Here is a 26,006-nt window from a genome sequence, read left to right as displayed (position 1 = left end):
TCGTTAGTAGAGCACTCATATAACGTAGAATATCTACTTACTAATTTACGAATCGTAAAACTAAAACTCTCTTCAAAAAAGACAACTAGTAAACTCAAATGGTGTGATAAAATATGAGTTGACTATCTCCAATCCAATACTCCAAAATTCATTATATATTTTACTCTAAACAAAGTATCTTATATTTTAAATTGGAATATTTATCGAATCATTTTTTCTTCGATCCAATACTCTACTTTTAACACACACAAAAAAAATCATATTTTCACATTCATTCTCTTTTTTTTTAAAGACTTTACAATTAAAAATAAAAATGTATAAATTTATAGGGTGAACTCCTTATAGAGGATTGTGAATAGTATAACTCCAAACTATGAATTAAAATATCTATACCGAGGTTCCGATTTCACTAGTATATTGACTATCAATTGGTAAGTTATAAATATTTCACTGGTATACCGAGATGTTTCTAGGCTAAATGTGTTCACTTTTAAGTTCACTTCTCATATTTACTTGTGACGAATTTTCTCATTTAAAATATTTTTTTACAAGAATATATTATTTCTCATTCCTATCCTATAAATTTCATTTAAAATATTATTTTTTACAAGAATATTTTTTCTATTAAAATTTCATTTAAAATATTGAAAAAAATCATCTGAAAACTTTAAAAAAAAAAAAATGCTTATAGAATATTTGAAATACTCAGAGAATCACTATCTTCAAATTATACAGTTATGAAATTTCCTCCTGAAAATAAGGAAAATTCATTTTTTAAATAAAATAAATTTACCAATATAAAATAAAATCCATGTCATAATTTATGTATATTATCTTTTCTGTTTTTTTCGGATGTTATTATTTTTTGATCAAGTTATATTGATAATTGTAGTTATATTTGTTTTAATAAATTTTACTTATTTTACAAATGATAAAAAAAACTATATTTTATAAAATACGCGCTTGGAAGCACGTTTGAAACTAATATATAGATAAATAATTCATTAGTCTAAATTAATATCATTTTTAATTTGTGAATGATCTATAAAGTTATATAGTAAAATGGATCAATATAAAATGTGATGATTTGTTGGGATTGAAAAATAATGAGTCCGATCATTTTTCTATCCACCCAAATTGTTAAAAATTACAAATTTATTCTACAAAAACGTAAAGTAATTTTAAAAATTAATCCATACTTATTTCTTTCTTTCATACCAATAATAAATATGTGAAATCCGTTCTTTTAGATTTCCTTTTTATTCCCTTGTTATAATCCATCCATGCATGCTAATTTCCTTCCATTACCAAACATTGTCTAAGTTAAGAAAAAAATAAGTATTTTTACACCAAATATGTATGTGCCTTTGATGTCACCTGATCAGTCAAGAGAAAAAGAAGTCTTAACTTAATTTAGTCTAGTAGATCTACAAACATAGCATATAATATAATATTAAAGTCAAGTAGTATTATATTAATTTTCTGTTACAAAGAAGCCAAGCTTATGATTTTTTTTTTCATTCATACATTCATATAGTATATAAAAACATTTAAGTTCATATAAAAAAATTGATTTCAAATACTGGCAACAAATTAATATTTCGAGAAATTGAACTCATGCACGCTCAAGATCTCACAAACAGAAAATAGTGCCACCCAAATTAAATAAAATTATACCTATGTTTAAATTAGTTATGGAATGGGGATTCGTCGATTTTATGCTAGGCGAACTGGGATATGGAGACCGATGGAGAAGGAATGTAATGGAGTGTATATCGACGCTGATATTCTCTGTTAGCATCAACGGCAAAATAGAAGGGACCATAGCTCCGACTCGAGGTCTACGACAAGGCTATCCTCTATCACCGTATCACTTCCGTATATGTGCGGAAGGCCTTTCCTCATTGATTAGGAAAGTGGTGATAGGAAGAAACTTGGCGGAATTTTCATGCAATCGAGGCCGTCCGGTTGGTCACCTTTTCTTCGCTGATGATTCAATATTTTTATGTCGTGCCAAGTTGGAAGATGTGGAGAATTTAAAGAAGATCGTTGAAAGTTATGCACGGGCTTCTAGTCAATGTATTAATTTTCAAAAATCATCTCTAACCTTCAGCTGAATGCCAACGCTGATTTGAAGTCACTAATTAGGGACAGGCTTGGCATCGCGGATATAGTTTCTCACTCCACCTACCTCAATTCATCGGCCAACACAAGAGACACACATTTCAGTCAATCAAGGACCGAGTGTGGAATCGGCTATCTTCTTGGAGGGGACGTCTTTTTTCTTAAGCGGGTCGGGAAGTACTATCAAGATGGTTGCGTTGGCTCTCCCAACATACTCGATGAGTATTTTCCGACTCCCATCGACACTTCTCCATGAAATAGAGGGATTGATGGCAAGATTTTGGTGAGGCAGGGACGCGCAAAAGAAAAAGCTTCATTGCAAGAAGTGGGATACGCTATGTAGACCCAAACAACACGGGGGGTTTTGACTACTTGTAGAGTTTAACCAGCTGATGTTGGCGAAGCAAGAATGGAGGCTGATGTTGAGGCCTGATTCATTGGTGCCAGAGTGCTAAGAGCTAAGTACCATCGCCATGTAAGCTTCCTAGACGCCCCAAAATGAGTATCAGCGTCTTATTTTGGAAATCTGTCTTATGGGGGGTTGTGTGATACTAGGAAAAGGGATACGATGAAGAGTTGGGAAAGGAGATTCTATTCGAATCTTCGAGGACCGCTGGATATCGAACACGTCGTCCCAAAAGCCGATTACAATCCCAAATGATGAGGTACGGTTGCTGACAGCTGCAGAGTTTATTACTCAGTCTTGAACTTGGAATGTTGATATGGTAGAGAGTGTGTTATGGCCTATTGATGTTCCAAATGTCTTGAGTATCCCGTGGGGAATGCGGAGAGCCATGATGTCCCTATCTGGCATTCGGATAAATTTGGCGAGCACTCGGTGAAATCAGGCTATGAGTTGATAACGGAAATCTCAAGTGTCATGATGTCGTCGATGGGAAGTGATTCCTTCTAGTCCTCGTTGTGGAGAATGAATATTTCGTCGAAGGTAAAAAAAAAAAAAAAAAACAACCTTAATGTTGCGAATGGATAATGACTCCATACCTACTCGTTATTCTCTTATTTGAAGGGGAATCCGCGGATGTGCGCAATTTGCTGTCGGATACGTGAGCGTGTCTCTGCAAATTTGTTCCACGTGAAGGAAATAAGGTGGCCCACAAACATTCCCGCGGAGCTTTTCTTTTCGTTACCGATGTATGCTGGTTATCTGAGTGTCCTTTATGTATTGAAACCGTTGTAACGACATGTTTTGTTGGTACTACTTAAATGAAAAAGGTTCAATTATTATTTAAAAAAAAAACAGCTCATATTAGTAAAAAAAAAAAAAATAGGGACTAAACTAAAAGAACCAAGTATCAAATCGGTATACTCGTTGAGGTACCATCAGGGACGAAGTCATGAATCTAAATTAGGGGGGCTAATTTGCAACAAAAAATTCAAGGGGAGCTGATTTGTAAATTTTGGAGGTAAAAATGTAAAAATAAAATAAAAAAATGAGTAAAAAATGCCAAAAAAAAAAAAAAAAAAAAATTGAGAGGGGGCTATAGCCCCCTCTCACTCCCACGCGGCTTCGTGCCTGGGTACCATGGACTATAGTCACAAACTTACAATGAAGAATATGTTCTAGCTAGTCAATCCCTTAGCGTTTTTCAAGATTCTAGTCAAAGTTTAATTTTATTGAAAAAAAATACCCCAACAGACCGAAGTAAATTAACTTAACTAAAATGGTTAATTTAATTTTCTTCGGCCTGATTAGTTATTTTCTTAATAAAATAAAACTTTGACTATTTTTTTTAAAAGAAGATGGATTATAGGCCACTGAGTTAATTGTTTCAACTTACAATAATTATTTAAAAACATAATTTTTTAAAACATACGCAATATATATTATTAAATCATACCTGGGTATGATTGTTGTCGAACAATTTGTCAGTTATGTCATTCTGAATTCTATTAACGTGTAGATTTTTCATGTAACGTTCATGTTAAGAGATTATATATAAATGAAATTTCCATTTATTTATTAAAAAAATTCACAAAATATGCATCTATATTTTCTTCAGTAGTATATTCGTTGTAAACATGATTTTAATTTTTTTTCTTCTTCTAAAAATTATCTCCCTCTAGAAGCAATATCTCTAATAAAGAGCACTGCTATGCATCAGCGCCAGACACATTTGTGGGACTCACGTATCAAGTGGAGCCCACTCCATGTGTCTGCATCAGCTCACTGACGAATATCATTAATGTAAAATAAAACCAGTGATATACGTGTGATTTGTATTGATATTTTAATCACATATCTCTGTCATAAAAATAACTTAGTTTATTTTATTTTCATTTTTATAATCGAACTCTTAATAATATATCCATAAAAATTAAAAAGATTTTGATTACAATAATTAAACTCCATGAAAAAAATTCAAATTTTTTTCAAAAAGAATATGAAAGGATAAAAAACACAATCAGAAATATGCAACAACAATAGCGAGTTACTAGTCTTTTTAGGTAACATGAATCATCACTTGTTGCCGATCGCATTCTAAGGGATCTTGCCTGATTGAGATTCACTCTACTTCAAATTTAAAGTTAATATGTAAAGAATATAATTAATAAAAGGGTCAAGCGGCTATATAGCCAAATAGAACTTAAGCTTTTGCAAAATAGCCATAGTTTGTCAACTATAAGCAAACTAGCCAAAATAAGATTAATCTAGGCTGGATTAAATTTAATCTCAACGAACTATAAAGACAGAATGTAAGCTTTATGAAGGCTGGATTAAAATTAATCGAGGCAGGGTTAAAAATCGTAGTACTCTCAATTGGCTATTTTGCTATACCTAATAAAACTATGGCTATTTTGCAAAAGTCATAGTTTGAATTGGCTATTTCATACCATTTTTCCTTAATAAAAACCACTATGATCAAAAATCCGATGATACAAAAATCATATTCATGTCTAGATTATAGAAACATGAAACCTAGAAAAATGAGAACGATAAAAAAAAAAAAAAAATTATATTGGAGACACTCGATCGATTTAGTGTGCACGGGGGCTCGTAGTGGTGGGAATGGCGACGACTATGAGCTCCAGATGACGACTGCGAAGAGTCAAAAAGTTCTATATGAAGACAATCTTGACGGGAATCGACGAAAATACATAAGAAAAAAAAAAGATAAACCCTTCACTTAGGATGAGAACCCTCTGATGTTATCACCGGAGTCTCAAGTCCCAAAGAAGGTGGCAACACTACAAATATTAACTGTAATAATTTTTTGGGAGGGAAGAGTGAGTTGGTTACCTTTTTTTAGAGGGCGATATGAAATTTTATTTATTTATTATTATAATTATAAAAGATAGAAAAAAAAAAAATATATATATATATATATATATATATATATATATATTCATTTCAATAAACCTCAAAGATATATATGCGTTACCTTGTTTTCATTGTCTATTTATGTATGCTTACTTTTATGTTCATTACGTATATTATCTTTCATATGCTAATATTGTAACGAAAATCTAGCCTAATTTTTATTTCTGTATATTAACTATCTATTTAGTATTGTAACGAAGATCTAGCCTAATTTTTATTTCTGTATGTCTTTTCTCTACATGTTTTTATCACAGAAGTTGCCTTATGTCGTCTGAGCAAATTATACATGGCATCGGAACTTCAATATATATATGCATATATACCATACTTCTAAGTTTTTCTTAAAAAAAAACCTTAAAAGATTACAAGTAGCCCACCTAAAAGTTCTTTTTATATCAGTCCCCTTAATTTATGTACGGCTTCATCTCTTATTGCACAATGTGTATGTTTAGTTTTAAGTTCACTACTCACATGGACTTCCGAAACACGGAAAAAAATCATTCACAATCATGGATTAAGAGAGAGAGAGAGAGAGAGAGAGAGAGAGAGAGAAAGAGATGCTTTAAGAAAATAATTAAATATAAACCCAGCCACATTAACTATATTAATTTCACGAAATGTAAAGAAAAGACAAAATAGGAGATAGATATAAAAGAGTCGGCGGATGAAGATCACCAAGCAACCAATACATATATGACTCTTCCTCGCGTTCATATATATACACACTCATGGTTGGTCAGTGATCTTCTTCACATGTATACCGAAATCTCTCTTTATTACAACAACAAAGCAATAAAACAAAACGAAAACCTAAGAAAAAAAAAAGTAAAGAAAACAAAGATTAAGACACAAGACTTATTAGAGCTTGTGCGGCTGGTTGTTGTCTGTGTATAAGGAATCTGGATCCTCTCTCGCCTTTAGTGTCTCACTTTGTACCTCCAATCAGAATGTTCGGGGCCACTTATAATGAGACAAAAAAAAATTAAAAAAAAGGACAGAGAGGATCTGGATCCTTGTGTGTGTAGGAGGGTTCTATGATTCAGCAGAACCCATGGCCGTGACCGAATCCGATATGGCCACCGCGGTGGTTATTGTTGTTGTTGGCGGCGGCGGGGGGGAAAGGCGGAGGGATTCCGGCGAGGATGCTCGCCATGTCGAGGGTCACGTCCCTGTTGCTGGTGTTGGTGAAAGTCAACACCTGGCTGTGCAAGTCAACCCCCTCGACGAAGTTGAAGGGCGGGGGGCCGGAGAGGGCGAAGGCGGCGGCGCTGGCGGCGGCGGTGGTCTGCATCATGATGCGGTCCGTGTGGTCGGCGACGGCGCCCTTCAGGTCCTGGAGAGCGCGGCCCAGGCGCCGCAGCCGGGCCTCGCACCTCACGCCCTCCACCGGGCCCCGCCACCACTCCCCGCCGGCATCCACCGCCGCGCGCCGCGCCCGCTTCATCTCGTCGCCGCGGCGGCGCTCCGACTCGACCTCGGCGGTGAGGCGCGCCAGGTCGAGGTTGAGGTCCCGCAGCGAGGCGGCGCGGTGGGCCTCGACGAGGCCCGGCGCGGCGGCGGGGGCGGGGGCGGGGCGGCCGGAGTAGCGGGCGAGGATGGTGTCGACTGAGGGGTGGCCGAAGGAGAAGACCTTGTTCCCCGGCGAGAAGACGATGAGAGCCATCTCGGCGGCGCAGAGAGTGCAGAGCTCGCTGGCTTTCTTGAACAGCCCGGCTCGCCGCTTCGAGAACGTCACCTGCAGATTGCTCTCCTTCTCCATCTTCACCATCTCCACTCTCTGCCGCCCTCTGTTCACCCTCGCCGGTCTCTCCCCCTGCCCCGCCATTGACCAATGAATGACTGATATTTGGCTTTCAGGAGTGTTTTGCCTTTGCTGTGTGTGTTCTTATGGAATATGGCTTCTCTTTATATAGGCAGTCCCTCATGTCACAGGATATCAATTTCAGTTTCTTTTTTTTTTTTTTCTTCTTTTCAATATCCTGACGTGGATATTCTGTTTCTAGATGGTTTTTATGCGTTTTGAGATTTGATTTGCTTTGGGGGGTGTTTTAGTCTTGTACTTTAAGGCGAGAGACCAAAGAATGTTTTTTTTTTTTTTAATATTTTTTATTTCTTCCTCCGTTGCTCTACTATTAATTATTCTTTTGTTTTGTTCTTTAGCCTCGCCTGCAGTATAATGGTGGTACAGCTTGCAATTGCATTGGAGGGATGTTTCGTGATGAATAGTTTAGTTTTCAAAAAAAAAAAAAAAAAATTCAATAGTTTTTTTAATTTTTTTTTTTGCACAGCTCTATTGGTTTTTTTTTTCTTTCTTTTTCTTACTTTTCTTATGAGGGAGGGGTTAAGAGATAAGAAATGTACCATTAAAGAATATATGCATGAGCATTAGTTTTTTTTTTTTTCCTTTCTTAAATTCTATTTTTCGTATACATACGCATACACACATGTACATGCATTCTCGTAAAAAGAAAAACACTGAGAATTAAAAGCGGGATATTTTCTTTTAATCATCGCTTTTATTTTATGTTAGGGAATCGCACTGGCGAGCAGAGAAACGAGACAATTTATTTTTAAGGTAAAGATAAAAATAACTATTACAACTTTCATTTATGCGTGCAAAAATCTCCATATACTACGTTATAGTTCATCTATATTTAACCATAGTAATTTCCATATAATTAAGTTCTACATCGACCTATCACAAAACGGAAATATTATTCTTTAAGTAAATCTTAATAGTTGTCGTCTTGTTATGATCATCTTATACACTAATGATTGAATTAAGTTACTTGCATAAAAAAAAATCGACATATAACGTAATTTTGAATAACCGTTACAAAAATTCAATTTCACTTGTACACATGACTTTTCTAAATTTCCGAAAAATGCAAGTTAGACTTGGCGATGATCCGCCACATACATATCATATAAAAATAAACGTTGTATTCCTAATTATGATACTTGAAAATTCATGATAATTAATATAATATATTTGAAATTGTACAAATATTTGTTATAAATTCTCCATTAGATATAATAAATATTGATTCTACAAGGCAGTGGAGATAAGTGTTATATATATGCTAGCCCTCTCTAGAAGTTAAATATGTAATTATCTTAAAAAAACAAATTTGTTGCATGATTAATAATCTAAATTTGTATTGCAAAAATTGTCTCTGTATTGGTGAACCTTTGACGTCATAAAATTAAGTCGCTCTTTTCCCGCGTTCCTAAACTAAACTTTTGTTTTTTACAGTCTAAAACTAATATAATAAGAGATGCATTTATGTATTTACGAGTTACGACAATACGGACAAAAGGAGTTACAAGTTCAGCTCTTCGTTGGACAAAGTAATTGTCATGTCTTTGTACAACATCATGAATGCAAAAAAAATCTTCAAAAAAAAAAGGCTCGGCTCATTCAAAAATCTTCATCTCTGGGAACCGAGGATTTCCTACAAAATAGTCAATGAAGAGATTGCGAGCAGCATGTTCCCGATCACGGTTTATAACTATATGACTAGGAATACATCCACGATAAGAACTTTCGGTATTTAGGATACGATTGATGCACAAATTTATATTTTCAATTATTTGAGATAACACTTGCTTTTAAAGATCTTCATAAAAATCATTATCTGAACTACGCTAAAATTCATCTTTTTATAAACTACTATTAATCATCTTCTACAATGTTCGTCTATTATTTTAAGACTTTCGTGTTGTAACTCTTTTTTTAATAATTCGGTGTGTCCATTTTCAAACAAACATCTTGGATTGTGGTTGGTCTTATAACTTAAAATTACATTGGTCGTTGACGATTATTGGATTAAAATATTTTTGGATATGGAGCTTGAGACCCATCTTGAAGAAAAAAACTAAAAACCACCAAATTAACAATTAGCAATGTTTTACAACAACTCTTCCTTGTCCATGAGTTATTTTTCTGGGTACGACAACTATTCCTCGTCCATATGCATGAGTTGTGGTACTAGGAAACATCATGTATACATTGTCCATGTGTCATTTTATTTTGTTGAAGCTCATGATGTATATATCTTTCGTCCATAAACACAAAAAAATTTAAACTCTAAAACCTATCAAAAATGGAAAACCATCATCCGAATGAGTTAGATGGAATGAATAAAATGTTGCTTGGAATGCAAGAATTCAATGCCTACATAGGTTCAAGGCTAAGCAAGATCTTGTCAACTTAATAATATCATGGAACAACACGGATTGGAGAGTTGCTCACAATAAATTGAAAGATATTATAGACATCAAAAGCAAAGAAACGTGTGATCAAGAACAAAGAGCACACGCAGAGCCGATAAAAGAAAAATATCATGAAGAGAGAAATTTTTCAAAATTAAACCCAGATGAGAAAGAAGTACTTTAGAAAACCAACCGATGTCTCATTATTTTACCAACTCTTTCACTAAATTATAAAAGCTCCAACACGAGGATCCATGATAAAGATGAAATACAATCAGAGATATTCAATTAGTGCATGACTCTAATAAGGGGAGATTTGTGCCCGATTTATACATTGCTTGCGGTGCTAAGCGAATTCTTTTGTTTTTTAACACGTCGCTAAACAAAGGTCCATCTATTGTATTAGATGGATGTTAATATATTACTGTCTGAAAACTAAGAAATCATAACCTACGTAAAAAAAAAATATAACGGATGAGAGAGTAGTTGTCAACAACGTAAGTTGGAACAATGCTGATCGAAAAAATCTTCATGATAAATTGAAAGAGATAATATACATTAAAATTAAAGAAATTTCTGATAAAAAAAACATGGAGCAACGAAGAGCCAAAAAATGATGAAAATTTATTGGGATTTATGACTACATCACACATTACACCACGTCATTTATGACTAGTATGTGAAATGCTAATTGACTGATTAACAAAGTAGAATAAAGCATTCTTTCAATAGTATATGTTCATGTATAATAGTTTACGTCATGAAAACTACTCACAAAGAAAGAAGAGTCAATGGTAGACTTTCAATATACCTTTTCTTATAAGTTTTAAACTAACAATCCCATAATCTATAGATCAAAAAGTCAATTGAATCCAAGTACTTATTTTTTGGAGAACTTTTGATGTCTGATATTGAGACATAAAGAGTTGTGACTTTATCCTTTAATGTATATATTGAATGATACTAGTGAAGTTTCAGGTGATTAAGCAAAAAATTGTTTAAATGATCAAAGCATTAATGTCACAAATATAAGGATACATTTGTAATTACCTCAATCCTGAAATGAGATAAAGTATAGTGACATTTCATATTCACTTAGCTTGTCAATGAGTGAGGTCTTAATTGGTGGATCAATACATTGAAAGTTTGTGAGACTTGAATATATAGAATTCATGTGCAAGATTATTGGAATGCAACGTACATCACCTAATGCTTAGTTCTTTAAGATGTGAATAAATTCATTTTGATTAAAGCATAGTGACATGTTAGTTGCATCTAAATAGTATGTTTTCGATAAGACTGTTAGCAATTTGCCCACTGAAGGGTATTATAGTAATTACTCTCAAGTGTGTTATTGTAATAAGCTAAAGATTACTATTAAATGAAAATATAAAGTCATAATCAATGATACAAAATTTTAGTTGCAAGCCTTTATAAGCAACATAATTCGACTTATCCATACCCCCTCTGCATTAACTGAGATTATATCTCTACATCTAATGTGAGATAGATATAAGTCTCAGGTGGTGCGCTTAAACTGGTTAGTGAGCTTCATGAACTCGTGAAAAAAGTTTGAAGAGTTTTCGTAAAGTATTAAGACTCTAAAATAAATTCATACTAACAAAGACATAGTTATATACTAAAGGAAAATGGACTCAATTAATGCCCCGACATGTTAGTTGCATCCAAAATTAAGTTAATGCCCTGAGTCAGTTACAAATATTTGGGCCATTGTTAAAGGCATTATTTTAAGTTTCATTTTTTTGGCCAATATTCTTAAGTGGAAATAGCCTACAGTAGCCGTTTTCGTATTTAATTTTTTAAGTGCCCATTTTTCCCTTAATAACTGTTAACCAGATTTCAATAATTATTAATCATATTTCAATAGTTGTTAATCATATTTCAATAACTGTTAACTAGATCTCAATATACCAATATTTTGAACCAGATTTCAACAATTTTTTTTACCAAATTTCAATAACCGTTGACCAGATTTAAATAAATGTTAACCAGATTTTAATAACTGTTGACCAGATTTGGAACACAATAGTATTTTTGTCTGGAGAAAAGGGAAACAGTTTCTGTCGAAATGTTTTGAAAATATGAGTGAGATATGAAAAATAACGCACATTTTAGACTAGTTATGTAATTTTTCTTATTCTTAATTCAAATTAAAATCAAAACTACTTATTCATTGCACCTAGCCTGAAGACTTAAAATCCCGTCAAAAGGCGGGTTTATTTTTCAGGTTCACTGTTTGTTGCCTTAAAGATAAGTCGTTTTGTTGGAAAAAAATTACAAATTTCTACTTTAGGTTCATTGCACATCGTGTCCGAGACTAATTATCTCGGGTGAAGCAAAAGCACGAGCTGTATTTTCTTAGGTTCCATCTCCACTCTCTATCGCCCTCTGTTCACCTTCGCCGATCTCTCCCCCTGACCTGCCATTGGCGAATGAATGAATGAGTGAGTGATATGTGGCTTTGAAGAGTGTTTGCCTTTGGTGTGTGTGTTCTTATGGAATATGGCATGTGTTTACGCGATGAATTTCAGTTTTTCCTTTCCTATGCTAACGTGGACATTCTATTTCTAGATGGTTTTTATGCGTTTTGAGATTTCAATTTGTTTCATGGTGAGAGACCAAAGAATGTTTTTATAATGTTATTTGTTTTTCTTTACTATTAATTGTTCTTTTCTTTTGTTCTTTAGCCTCGCTCGCAGTATAATGGTGGTACAGCATGCAATTTCATTTGAGGGTGTTTCATGAAGAATATTTGTTTTCCAATTTTTTTCTTTCTTTCTTTCTTATCTCATGAGGGGTTAAGAGATAATAAATAGAAAACAAAAATACCATTAAATAATATGCATGCGCATTCTTTTTTTTCTTATTTTTTTAAATTCTATTTTTCTAGCATACATTCGCATTCACACATGTGCATGCATTCTCGTAAAAAGATAAATACATAGAATTAAAAGCGGGATATTTTTCATATAATCATTGCAAATTTGCAAATCATTTTTTTTTATGTTAGGAAATCGCATTGGTAAGCAAAGAAGCGAGACAATTTATTTTTTTAAGGTAAAGATAAAAATAACTATTACAACTGTCATTTATGCGCACAAAAATCTCCATATATTACGTTATAGTTTATCTATATTTAACCATAATAATTTCATATGATTAAGTTCTACGTCGACCTATCACAAAACGGAAATATTATTCTTTATGTAAATCTTAATAGTTGTCATCTTGTTATCATTATCTTATACACTAAAGATTTACCTGCATCCAAAATCAATATATAACGTAATTTTAAACATGCGTTACTAAAATGTCATTTTACTTGTACTCGAGAGTTTTCTAAATTTCCAACAAATGCGAGTTAGACTAGGTGATGACCTGCGGTATACATATCATATAAAAATAAAAGTTACTGAATTCTTTTTTTTATCTGAAAAAATCATAATTATGATACTTGAATATTCATGATAATTAATGTTATATATTTTAAATTTCACAAATATTTATTATAAATTCTCCATTAGAGATAATAATACTATAAGGCAATCGAGATAAGTGTTATATGCTGGCCAATCTCTGGTAATTAAATATGTAATTATCTTCAGTTTGTTTTTTGCATGAGTAATCATCTTAGTTTGTATTGTGAAAATTGTCTTTATATTGGCGAACCTTTGACATTATAAAATAAGTCGCTCTTTTTTCCGCGTTCCTAAACTAAACGTTTGTTTTTTACGGTCTGAAACTATTAGGGCATGTGCAACCACACGGTATAGCACTATATTTGGTGTGAAATGACCTCCAACCATACAGCATAACCATCATCAAATTATACCGTTTGTACAGTATCACTTCATATATACCGTGTGACTGTATAACACGGTATAACTTGTTTTATTTTTTTTATTATTATTCTTTTGATACTTTATCTAATTATCACTTATATATATATATATATATATATATATATGTATATTCCATATAAATTTGTATAAATCACCAAAATAACATATTAAAATAAAATTCAATTAAAACATTAAAAAGTTATACATAAATTACAAAATTAAAATTAAACACACAAACTAAATATAAAAACTACAAATAAACTAATATATTTTTAAGTAATGTAATTTTTTTTTTTCAGAATTTTATTATTTTTATATTTAGTACATTTTTTTTTGTTAAATATTACATGTACGAAATAATTGTAATCAGTTAATTAAAAAAATATAAGAATTATAATTATTTATTGAAAGAGATTGTTTAGTTTTAATAATATAATAATACAAAATAGTGTTTTTAGTGTGAAATTTGGTGTTGTGGTTGGAGTAGAAAAAAAAATTGGTGCTAAAAACATATAAAAATAGTGTGATTTCAACACCAAATTTGATGTTAGGGTTAGAGATGCTCTTATAGTAAGAGAAGTTATGCATTTACGACTTTGAGGACTGTTTTTTAGGTTCCATACGCCTTGCTCGAAGACTAAATATAGTCTGGCTGAATCAAAAGCAATCGTTGTTCTACTAGGGGCATCTACGTTCTATTCTATAACTTTTTTTTTCCTAACAGTTTTTCGTTCTATTATTTCCAAGATTGTATCTACTAATTAAGATACACCTTGAGAGTATATAGTAGTGTATTAAATATATATTATATAATTACTATATTTTACTAGCTAAAATCCTTGTATTAGTATTATAAATACCATACTATAATCTTCAATATTTATTTATCAATCCAGTTCTATAGACTATTCCTATATTTAGGACCCAATGCACATCCATACATGCCTGGTGCGCTGCCAACATCCAGCTATAGAGATTTCCGTCGTTTTTACCATTTCATTCAATTTTAATGGTTCAAATGCCTTGAAACACACACACACACACACACACACACACACACACACACACACACATACCTATATTAGGTTAATTGCTCCAGTCACTGTTACGTTTTTCTTTTTTGTTTCAAAATTTCCTATTTTCGATCCATTAATATAAATGAAAGAAAAATGTATCAAGAAATAACACGTGTAACACATGGGAATGTAACCCCAATATAAAGTTGGGATTATTCCAAAAAATATATATAAAGGTGGGATTACTCTATAAACATTGAATAGTGTTTTTTTCAATATCTAATTGGATTTATTTATTCCAAAAGTATGATAATAAATGTCACTAAGAAACAGCTTTTTTAATGATATTTAATCATCAAATATAATTTTTCATTACTTCAAAATAATAATAAAAAATCATAGCTCCTTAGTAGTACTTTTGTGAATACTATACTCCAAATAAAGCATATTTCGTCGAGACTTCTTCTCGTCTACATTATTTTTTATGACTTTTGGACATTTAGAAACATTTTTATAAAATCGAAAAATATATGGTTAATCTAATTCTAATCGTCTGATATACTAAAATATATAGACCGGATAATTGGGTGGATTTTACCGTCAATTTTGCAACTCCGTCATTGTCATATTTGATATCCAATCTTATTAGGTCTTATAATTTCTTGTATTACTTAAAAAGTATTATTATTAAAATTTAAACTAGGAATAAAAATAACATGCATCACGTATTTAAAACATTATTGTTTCTCTTCTCCCACGCACTACTATCTTCCTAATCAATTGCTATCGCCCTAATTACGAAAATGCCACGAACATAAAACAAGACTACATGACAAATCTACTCATCAAAGAAAAGATGAACATATTGACATTAGTCACCGTTCTAATTCAACAAATCAAATGAGTGGACTTTCAATAATGAAATAAGAAGAAACAAACAGTCAAATATCTAAAAAAAAAAAAACCCACAATGATAATAGTCAAAACACGAGTCTTAAATGAAATACGATATAGCGATAAGAATGAAGGAGAGAGGCGCGATGATGGCACGTGCGGCGGAGCTTTGGGCGGGGGAAGGAGCGGAGGAAGGTGGGGCCTTGGGGGACATGACGTGGACGATCATGCGCATGCCACGTTTGCAGTGATCAACGGAGGCGCTGACGAAGTAGAACAATCCGGGCCGGTCAAGCCTCACCGTGCTGTTACCGTCGTTGAAGCCAATCAGGGGCTGCGACGTGTCGCAGTGGTAGTACCCCCATTTCTCCACCTCCACCACCGTGTCATTCTCGTACTCAAACACTACACACAACACATTATGCATATATATAACAAAGTAAGGACCACGTGATTATTGTTATTATTAGTTTGTTAAGAAAAGGAAAGAGAGTGATGACCAACCGAGGGTGTCTCCGATTCGGAAGCGATGCGCCGCGGCCCACTGGTTGTACCACGTGGCGTTGGTCGGCGGAGGCTCGAGCCATCCCAAGTCACCGCCGACTTTGAAGTCGCGAGCAGAGACGAGAAGCGTTGAAGAAGCGATCAAGACGGCGAGTGAAATAATGAAGAGAGACGAGGGATGAGAAGAAGCCATAGCGTATGTGAGTTTTGTTTGGGTTGAGGAAGAGGGTTTTTGGTTGCGGTCTTTATAGGATGACAGACGTGGGATGATTTTTGGCGGTTATCTTTTCTCTACAGAACGTGTTTGAATTTTTTGGGTATGAAACGTGGTGTTGTGACTTTACTGCTCCTGTTTTACAACACCCGCGTCGTCCTATATTTGAGGAATCAGATCAATATTTTTTTTAAAGACATAAATATTTTAAACCATTTAATAAAAATTTATTTACAGATTTTTACAATTCTATTTTCTCTATATAAAGTAAACTACCATACAAAATATATTTTTTTGTTTGTAATTTTTACATTGTTAAAATCATTTTTCATACGCAGGTTATTAAGTATATGCTAAAAAGTCATCCCCGAACTTTGAGCTCTGATACTGGGCGTGTTTGGCACAGCTTTTTTAAGTCTGTTTTTGCTGTTAGTAAAAACCAAACTGCAATCTTACTGTTTGGTAAAACAGTTTTTAGAAAAAATTTCAAAAACAATTTTAAAAATTGTACATGAGTCACAAAAGCTACGAATCTTAGCTTTTAGAAAAAGCGTTTTTGTATTTGATATAAAATTACTTTAATATCTTCACGTGATTATCCATAGCACTGTTAAATATTTATTTTATGTCTATTTTAGTCTTTTTACTATAATATATTTATTTTACCAAACGCAAAATCAGTTTTTGTTACCAGCAACAACTGTTTTATAAACAGCTTACCAAACACTTGTCAGTTTAAAAAAAAACAGTAAAAACATTTTTTTTTTAAAACAAAGCTGTGCCAAACGATGCCACTATTATTTTCTGGAAATTTAAGAAATATTTGTGATCGACTTGACAATAGAAAATATTTACATGACATTTTGCTAATATAAAAGAAGTTGTGTTTATGACATTTTCCTCCTCTTTTTTCTCTCATTATCTGATACATAAAAAGAACATAATTCATAAAAATTAATAAAAAAAAAAAAAAAAAAACTTGAAAAAATTAACTCATTTATTCCACCAAGGAGAAAGCTTTGTAGGAATCAAAATTGTGCCTCGCTGGTTCTGCACCCAACTCAATTTTCTCTATTTGACAAGACTAATCTCCTTAAGATCGCTCTGCACACTACAGGACTTTGTTTGGTCATACTTTGGCTGTTTTAGTTTGTTTCATCAACAGCTCTTCAAACTGCTTTCGCTTCGCTGCTCGGAGATCAAGAACACTCGGCGGCGTTGGTTCGAGGCAGCCATGTTGATCCACCAGTTTAAGGAAATCTTGTTTCGACAAGCTTTTCTTTTCCACGAGTTCATCGACCACCGCATCCATCAACTTCCGGTTTCGATTCAGGATCTGCTTCGCACGTTCGTAACACGTGTTGACGATCTGCAGCGCCTGTGAATCAAGGTCCTGGAGAAGAGAATAGTATTTTGGTCTTATCATGAGATTTTTCAGTAATGCTCAAGGTATTGAATGAGAATTGCTAAAATAAAGGAGTTCAGTTACATTGATTCGATCTGCAACCCAAAAATTCGATAAACCGTGATGTTTATCAGAAAGTCCGCCAAGAACACATGTTCGTGCGGCTGATCGAGCGTTGTCTGCTGTTTCAGCCCATATTGTACTCAACTGCCCAAATAGTCAGATTAGCATTTGCAGTACTGAATTATGAATATTAACATTATAAAAAAAAAAAAAAACAAAGGTCAGTAAGAGTATTGTTAAAAAAGTGATTGAATATCCATACCTGATCCTCACCAAAATAGATTCCATCGGCTGCTCGTGGCGCTAATTGGACAGTGATGTGATCGAGTACCGATTGTCGACTAAGCACGGTCATGAAAAGAAAAAAAAAATTATAATAACTAATGCACCGATTGCTGGAACGCCAAAAAAAAAAAAAATAAAAAAAAAAAAAAAAACACCGAGCAAAAGAGCCGGCCTATAAAACGAAAATGGTTTCTTACGTAAGCATTCCTTCATTAAATCTGACGGGGTCCATTTTCATACGGACATATCCAAGTTCTCGACCAGCTCTAGGAGCAATAGTTAGCTGCAAATGGATCAGATGAATAGTTTTTAAAACAAAATTATAATACAAAAAATCACGGCTGCTCGATGTCTATAAAATAAAATGCTGACAAAAGTGCGAGTTCAGGATCATACAAACTCGACATTCTTAAGATCAGGGAAATTGACAGAAGCAACAGCAATCGCGGCTTCATTTATGGCTAATCGTCTCCAAGTTTCGAAGCTCCTGTCTTTTCTGTCCAGCATTCCCCTTTCCTCCATTTGTGCCGCTTGTATAAGATCGTCTGTCGTTATCTAAGAAAATATTGAGAAATAAGAAGAATCTATTTTCAGAACAGTATAAACAGCATGGCACTCACCAATTCGAAGCTGTTTTAAATCGAGAGCACTAAATTATTAAAACAATTCCATAAAAAGTTGCATATTTTGATATTTATGGCTTCAAGTCATTCTCCACAATCATATTTATTTGGTTCTTAATATTCGTTCTAGGATATTACTAGAATTGGTAAGCTCGGTTCACATTTCGAGAGGTGAGGCAATCTCTCCGATTACACTACTCTACGACCATGGGAAATTTTGTAACTAACTTGACAATTCCACTCATCAACCATATCGCCCCTCTAATTACTTACTAATGCACCAGACTAAACAAATGAATTTTACTGATTTACCTTACTAAATTAGGAGTCAAACAAACATTCAAGGCGCAATCAAATTGTCCAGTTATACAAGCATTCAGGGGGTTCTGTTCAGTATTAAAATTACAGTAGTAGATAATAGACCAAATAAAACCCAATAAAAAAAAATAAAAATAAAATAAAAATGGCTGCACACAAAAAGAAAAAAATCTAAGATGATGGAAACACAAGACAATGAAAGCGGCCACATTCTGATTCCCAGTCAAGATTGTGGTTGAACCGTTGAAGGCAATTTCAAATCGATGAAATATGTGCAAAGAGTCTGGATATTAATTAACAATAACATAATGGTGGATAATAATAATGGCGGCTAACCATGAAAATATAGAAGGCGGTCAAGGTTAACCTTAACCATTATATCGCGGATAAAATTAACCGCAAACCATCAGCCCACCACTCATATCTTATATCTTGTGATGTCAGGAACTACAAGGTTTACCTCATTATTATTTATTATTTATATTTTCTAATTATTTTGGTATTGTTTGATTGCTAGTATAGGAGACATTCTCATAATCTCAGAAGCAAATTCAAGCGAGACCACCAAGTATGAACACGATAATGGACATACCCAAGGAAGCAAATCAAACTGGGTTAAAGGAACTGACTAACTGGTTTTCCTCTACTTGATGATCAATCAATCTGATTTAACTTAGGCACATGTGACCATTTTTTAGGTTTGACTGATAAGAGTACAGCGCATTTGAGAATTTATCAGATTCAGAACATAAGAAAAACATGATATTATATTATTAGTAACGTTAAATCTTTTGGAAAAAAGCAAATTTAGACAAAAGGTGAATCCAGGTATGCGTTCTAGTCATACTGAATTACCTTCTAACTAAATTTTATTTAAATTGTCAATTTTCATCATTTTTAGTCTATGCCATTTTATTTTATCTTTGGAAAGTCCCTTAAATTTAGTTAGTGGTTTCATGAGTAATTTTAGAATTTCTATTAGGGGTTTTTGTGGGCCAAACCTTTATTGTTATAGAACTTATCCTTGTTAGGCATAAGGGTTAAACTTGAGATGTCAACTATTAAAGCGACGCACACAGATTTTTGGTTTCAAATCGATAGGCTTAGATACTCTCTCAATCTCAGGCATAAAGGTTACAAGATACCTTTTTGCTGTCTATCAAAAAGCCAATTACCTCGGTTCTTTGGTCGCGAATCATGTTGATAGCAGCAACTTCAACAATGTTAGCCAGCTCGGCCCCGACCATACCGTCAGTCATACTAGCGACAGCCAAATAGTCCACATCCTCGGCCATTGGCTTCTTTCGAGCATGAACCTAAGAGCCACGACACAGTGCCCGCATTGAAAGACTATTCCTAGGGAATCAAGTGCCAGAACAATTTCCAATTCACTAGTCAGTAAATTTTACCTTGAGAATTTCAACGCGGCCGATTACACCGGGCTTGGGGATAAATATCTTACGATCAAACCTTCCTGGTCTAACAAGTGCCGGGTCAAGAATGTCAGGTCTGTTTGTGGAAGCAATAGTGATCACCTCACCTCTGCCCTCAAACCCATCCAAGGATACAAGGAGCTGAAACATGGATGAAAATATTAAGCATCATAATCATTATTAATATGAATTCATAAATACGTTAATCAACAAACCTGGTTCAGGGTCGCATCGCGTTCTTGCCCACCAGAACCCTTAATCAGACCACGCTCTCTGCCAACAGCATCCAACTCATCAATGAACACAACGGACGGAGCCTGTATAAACATAAATACGGAACCAAACAAGAATCATTTGTTATTAAAAAATAAATAAAGCAAACATAGCAGAGCACGTAGACACGTATTTGTATAAAGGTATGGCATGTACATTTTCCCTTGCTTCTTGGTAGAGTGCTCGGACACGAGAAGCACCGACTCCGACGTATATCTCAACAAACTGAGAAGCCGAGATCGAGAAGAAGTTGACCCCCGCCTCACCCGCGACAGCTTTGGCAAGCAAAGTCTTACCCACCCCAGGTGGGCCACAGAGAAGAATACCACCTGATTCACAACATACAACAAACTTGGTTAGTTCTTACAAACTATCAATTGCTGAGCTAGGAAGGGTATAATAGAAAGAAACCGGGTATTTTAACGCCCCGCCTCCTGTACATCTCGGCGTGAGTGAAGAACTTGACGATCTCCTCGAGCTCGAGGCGGATCTTCCCGAGCCCGGCGACGTCCTCGAACTTGACGTCGACGCCAGTCTCGAGGTACTGGGGGAGCCTGCGGTTCTGGGCGCGCCTCACGCGGGCGCCGGACTTCATGAACTGCATCGCCATCTTCATGTAGGGGTTGTCCTCGCCTTGGTCCCCTTCGGAGGCGGCCCCGTTCATGTGCCTCTCGAGCTCCCTCATCTTCTTGCGCTCGTCGGCCTCGGCCTTCTGGATCTTGAGGCGGTCCTCGTAGTCGCGCTTCTGCTTGCGGTAGCTGAGCACGACGGTGCGGTAGAAGATGTAGAAGAAGAGGAGGCCGAGCCCCATGGCGACGTTCTGGTCGTTGGCGAGCTTGTCCCAAATGTCGGCCATCTCCTCGTAGTTCTGCCGGGCCTCCCTCAGAGACTCCTGGCGCTTCTTCGTCAGCGCCGCCCGCCTCGCCCGCCTCGCCTCTTCCTTCTTCTGCTTCCTTATCGCGCTCTCCATCATCTCCGACTCCTTCCTCATCCTCTCCAACCCCTCCTTCTTCTGCCGCCTGTACTCCTCCCGCACCCGCCTCAGCTCCGCCGCCTTCTTCGACTCCTTCTTCGGCTGCAGCGCCGACACCATCAGCTCCGGCACCCTCGCCAGAAACCCCAGGTACGGCCTCGGAACCTCCGGCCACTTCACCGGAGGCGTGTACGCGTTGATGCACAGCGAGTCCAGCCTCAGCCCCTCCCATCTCTCCCAGAACTTCCTGTCGCTCTCCACCGAGGGCAACATCGTCCTCACCACCCTAGAGTCCGAAAGGACCACAAGGACCGCCTCCGCTTTCTGTTTCAGCTCCGCTCCCGGGGGCTTGATCACGTGCTTCAGCTCTCCCTTCTCCGTCAGTTCCAACACCTCGCTGTACGGAATCCGATTCTCCACCATAGGAAGCCCCTGGGACCACGATTTCAGCTCCTGGGCCGACATCATAGCTTCCGGCTTTTTCTTCGCTCCACCGCGCTTCCGCTCCTTCACGGCGGCGGCGACGGCGTTATTCGGCCGGACTAGGGAGGCGGAGATTACGGTCAGAGTCGCAGATAGCTTGAGGAAGTCGAGTCTAGGTTTGGCTTTCGCTGTCCCGCCATTTTTCCGGTCTTCGCTATCTACAGTGGATTGGGCCGTAATCGAGGGGCATAAGCGGAATTTATAAGTGCGGCGAGAGGGTTTGGGTTTGGAATCGGCATTGAGGAACTGAGAAGACGAAGAAGAAGACAGTGAAGAGGCTAAACGGAATTGACAGGCCATTGCGTATCTGTGAAAAAATGGGATCAGAGTATTCACATTGGTTCGGCGAGTACCAAGGAGAAGAAGAAGAAGAGGGCGAGTCGGAACGAGTCACTTGACTCGGTGAAACTTCCCTTGTTTCCCTTGCTCGTCTATTCTCTTCGCCGTGAAATGTTTAGCAGACCAGATAATGGAGTTTGTCGGAAAGCCGCGATTCTAACAAATTTGATCTTGCTCTCAGCAGCATGTCGTTTTTGTCTTTCATTGTTCTTTTGTTGCATGTCGTTTAAAAGACAGAGCTGAGAACTGTCCCAATTTTTTTTTAGGGTAACGTAGCTAAATAACCAATTTAAAGTTATGAATTTGCAATATAGCCAAAATGTGCAGTAAATTGGCTTCAAAAAATTTTTAAACCCAAGATTAATTTTTTTGAAAGTGATAAATTGCTTATAATAATCGTCAAAAAATTTAATCTTGGCTGTCAAAAAAATTTTGAAAACGTAAATTTGGCTATTTTGCTGAAAAGTTGAAACATTGGCTATTTTGTTAATCAATAAGTTTCAAATGATTATTTTGTACAATTTTTCCTTTTTTCAGAAAAATTACACCGACTAAGTCACTTAAAATGTTGAAATTGCGATCTAACCAATATTTCAACTAAGTTTTAAATGTAGCCAAAATTGATGACGTGACATTATTATTCATATAGCAAATTACATGATTAACTTTTGTTTTAAAATCGGATGATTTGATTTTATTATTCATGTAATCCAATTAGTTGCACTGAATCATTAATTTGATTTTTATTGACTTTCTATATTAATTTACACGTTAATATCTTTTAACGTTGAAATCTCCTTAATTATGGAGTAGTTATGTTTTGTTATTTTGAAAGTAGAAAAAAATTCGGTTATAGTAAGTAATCTGGTCATTTCCGTTAATATTAGTTTATTTTACATGCGATATCAAATTTTTTTTTTTAAGTTCAGTAAATTTTTGTTTATTTTACACACTGGCCGGAATGAAAGATAGTAGTTGGTTTCTATGATCTATGATGCATAAGAGTATTTCCGATATTTTCTAATTATTTATTTATATAAATAGCTAGATTACAAAATTTATTAAACTTTGACTAGATCCTTAAAAATATGTTTGAGATTAGCTACGTTGTCAGATCACCCTTTTTTTAGAAGTAGGCATTTGAGTCTCATTACACATTTATCGAAGCAATGGCACACAAAGCCATTTCCTCTGTTTTTTGAGGGCCTCTCCCAAACTTTGTCTCCAAATCAATGCGTAAAATTATAACTCAAAGAAAAAAAATGGGTAAAATTATAAATTATTGTACAAAATATAAGGGTATAGAATTATATCCTAATTTTAAGTAGGGACATATCATAAGCGTTTAGTGGTATTTGTGGATTTTTATATGAAATTAACGGTGTTTGATTCAATTATTTTTACCGATCGTTCAACTTCCATTCACTTGACAAAATAATCGATTGCCACAATTACGACTACTTGTCACCCTGGCGCAACAGGGAGCTTTCTAATTAGGTGCACCCTTCATTTTGCAATGGTCGTGCAATAATGACCCAACACAAGGGCGTCGGTAATCTTTTCGGGACATGTGAGAACCGCTTTCATTTGTCGCATTTGCGCACCTATTCGCGGGCAACTTTCTTTGAGGTCGACTAGAATACCATTGTTCGAGAGTCCTTTGCATCAATAATTGTCTTGCCACGTGATTTTTGTATACTGTGTCATTCTAAGGCCGTGTATGGTGATTAATATAGCTTTAGGTCTTAAAAAAAGTGAAATTTGTTGTAACTAGCCAAGTTTGTCATTCTTATTGGGGGAATAGCCCAAGTTTCATTTTATTAAACAAATAGCCCATATTTTCGGCTCAGACCATAACGCCCTTGGTAAATTCGCGAATAAGTTAATTTAATTAACTTACTGGAGTGAGTTAGGTTAATTAATTAACTTATTGGTTGAATATTAGTTTAGGTTCTGATTTGTTTGTGAGTAAAGTTAATTTTCTAAATGATTGAATTCGGAATTAGGTTAATTAATTGAATGCTTTGAATATCAATTTACTTAAGTTATGATTTTTGTAAATTTTTTGTGAATTTCAAATCATTCACGAATCAGTTAATTAATTAACCTAACTCACTCTTAACCGATTCGCGAATTTACAAAGTGCCTCTCCTCAATCCCCTCCATCGCCGCCGATTTCCTCTCCGCCGCCGATTCCTCTCCCCCCGCCGATTTTCGAGTCAATGTGAGCCTAAATTTACTCACAAAAAAATTCAGAATCTAATCTAATTTTTTCAACCAATAAGTTAATTTAATTAACCTAACTCACTCCAGTAGGTTAATTCAATTAACTTATCGCGGATTTGTGGGTTCTAGGGTTCGTTCCTGGCAATCTCAACGCAGACCAAGTCAACCATGCCCAGAAAATCCCTAATGACGACGAAAAGCTGAAACGGCTCAGCTCAGAAGACGTCGTCGCCTCCGTCGCTGACTCCGACGTCGGCTCCGACCCCGACGCAGGAGGTCGTCAACCTCACGGAGCTCCTCAGCGTGGCCGGACCGTTCAAGACGTTCCTCGGCCACCTGATCTCGACGAAGGTCATCGAAACGGTAAATCAGGCCAACAACATGGAGGAGGGAGTGACGATCTTCATCCCGAAGGACTCGACGTTCTCGTCGCAGAAGAATATGCTGGAGAGAGAGAGAGAGAGAGAGAGAGAGAGAGAGAGAGAGAGAGAGAGAGAGAGAGAGAGAGAGAGAGAGAGTTGTGTGAAATGGTAATTTAGGTAGTTTAGATTAGTTGGACTATTCCCTTAATTAAATGAAACTTTGACTATTCTCTTGATATTAGTAGGTTGATTTGGTTATTTAGCAAAATAACTCCTTAGAATCGATTTTTTTTATATGCTTCCAAAGTTCGATTCGGATGGAGAGTTCATTAGGCCAAAATTGTCGCATAGATTGTTACAACAATTCTTGTTACAATTTTGCGAAAAAGCCTATAACATTTTGTTTTTATATTTCTTAATTATTTTACCCATTACTAAGCCAATAAATATACAGAAATTGCAAAAATAATATTTTTATAGTGTAACATTTTAAAAATGGCTAATATCTCAAATCCTTTAAAAAATAGCTATTTTTCAAAGGTTAATTTAGCAAAATAGCCAATTTAAACGTTGAGAATTGCTAAATAGTCAAGGTTTGGTAAATATTAGGAAAATAGCCAATTTTATATATTTACAAACGTAAATATTAAGTAAATAGCCACTACCATATTAAGTCACGTCATCATTTATGGCTATATACCTAATATTGACCAAACTTTGGCTATTTATTTAGCAATATCAAACGTTTAAGTTGACTATTTTTCTAATTTTTTGTTTTTCAAATGGTAGAAAATTATTTTCCTTCCAAAGAGTAAATAAAATTAAATAGAGTCCAAAACAGGAAACAATTTTTTTTTAAATCTAAATTGTAAACATTTCGAGTTTTTTTTTTTTTTTATTTTAAAAAAACTATCTTTGTAATAAAAGCTTTAAACATACTATTTTTACGGAAAAAAAAAAAGAAAAGAAAAAAAAAGAGGCTACCAGAAGCAGCACTCTTTGTTAGTGGACCAAAACGGCTTTAGAAGAAAATACAGATTATTAGTTAATACT

General features: G+C 35.1%; 2 protein-coding genes across 3 annotated transcripts; both read right to left on the bottom strand.

The window, feature by feature from the left end:
* Positions 1 to 15,552: 15,552 nt before the first annotated feature.
* Positions 15,553 to 24,947, bottom strand: LOC149384777 (early nodulin-like protein 7). Its single transcript, XM_089626161.1, has 4 exons — positions 24,877 to 24,947; positions 24,755 to 24,791; positions 15,957 to 16,119; positions 15,553 to 15,857 (listed from the first exon to the last, which is right to left on the bottom strand). Exons 1-4 carry the CDS (start codon positions 24,945 to 24,947, stop codon positions 15,553 to 15,555), a joined length of 576 nt encoding a protein of 191 aa, XP_089482287.1.
* Positions 17,010 to 22,555, bottom strand: EMB2083 (AAA-type ATPase family protein). 2 transcript variants are annotated; one of them, XM_089626098.1, is made up of 11 exons: positions 22,363 to 22,555; positions 20,982 to 22,272; positions 20,727 to 20,899; positions 20,513 to 20,614; positions 20,274 to 20,438; positions 20,040 to 20,180; positions 18,320 to 18,478; positions 18,121 to 18,206; positions 17,901 to 17,979; positions 17,660 to 17,782; positions 17,010 to 17,563 (listed from the first exon to the last, which is right to left on the bottom strand). In XM_089626098.1, the coding sequence occupies exons 2-11, from the start codon at positions 22,009 to 22,011 to the stop codon at positions 17,300 to 17,302; spliced, it is 2,322 nt and encodes a 773-aa protein (XP_089482224.1). In that variant the 5' UTR covers positions 22,012 to 22,272; positions 22,363 to 22,555; the 3' UTR covers positions 17,010 to 17,299. The 2 variants fall into 2 exon arrangements, with proteins under 2 accessions (XP_089482224.1, XP_089482223.1); XM_089626097.1 differs by having other exon boundaries at positions 20,982 to 22,555.
* Positions 24,948 to 26,006: the final 1,059 nt, after the last annotated feature.

This window comes from Urtica dioica, chromosome 9 (assembly GCF_054948205.1).
Source record: "Urtica dioica subsp. dioica isolate 48M chromosome 9, U.dioica_male_clone48M_v1_H2, whole genome shotgun sequence".
In the NCBI taxonomy this organism is placed as follows: Eukaryota; Viridiplantae; Streptophyta; class Magnoliopsida; order Rosales; family Urticaceae; genus Urtica; species Urtica dioica.
Note: the sequence above shows the minus strand (reverse complement) of the source record. Positions and strands in the feature narration are given on the sequence as shown.

Bases quoted from the DNA above. Each gene is read 5' to 3' on its own strand.
- EMB2083 (XM_089626097.1), bottom strand. From the start codon at position 22,326: ATGGCCTGTCAATTCCGTTTAGCCTCTTCACTGTCTTCTTCTTCGTCT. The intron at 20,615-20,726 runs GTACATGCCATA...ATGTTTATACAG, and splicing joins ACCAAGAAGCAAGGGAAAAT to GCTCCGTCCGTTGTGTTCAT. The intron at 20,439-20,512 runs GTTTGTTGATTA...TCCATGTTTCAG, and splicing joins GCGATGCGACCCTGAACCAG to CTCCTTGTATCCTTGGATGG.
- LOC149384777 (XM_089626161.1), bottom strand. From the start codon at position 24,947: ATGACCTTCGTCGAGATCAGGTGGCCGAGGAACGTCTTGAACGGTCCG. The intron at 24,792-24,876 runs GTTGACGACCTC...GAGCCGTTTCAG, and splicing joins ACGCTGAGGAGCTCCGTGAG to CTTTTCGTCGTCATTAGGGA. The intron at 15,858-15,956 runs GTTGGTCATCAC...TGTTGTGTGTAG, and splicing joins CCGAATCGGAGACACCCTCG to TGTTTGAGTACGAGAATGAC.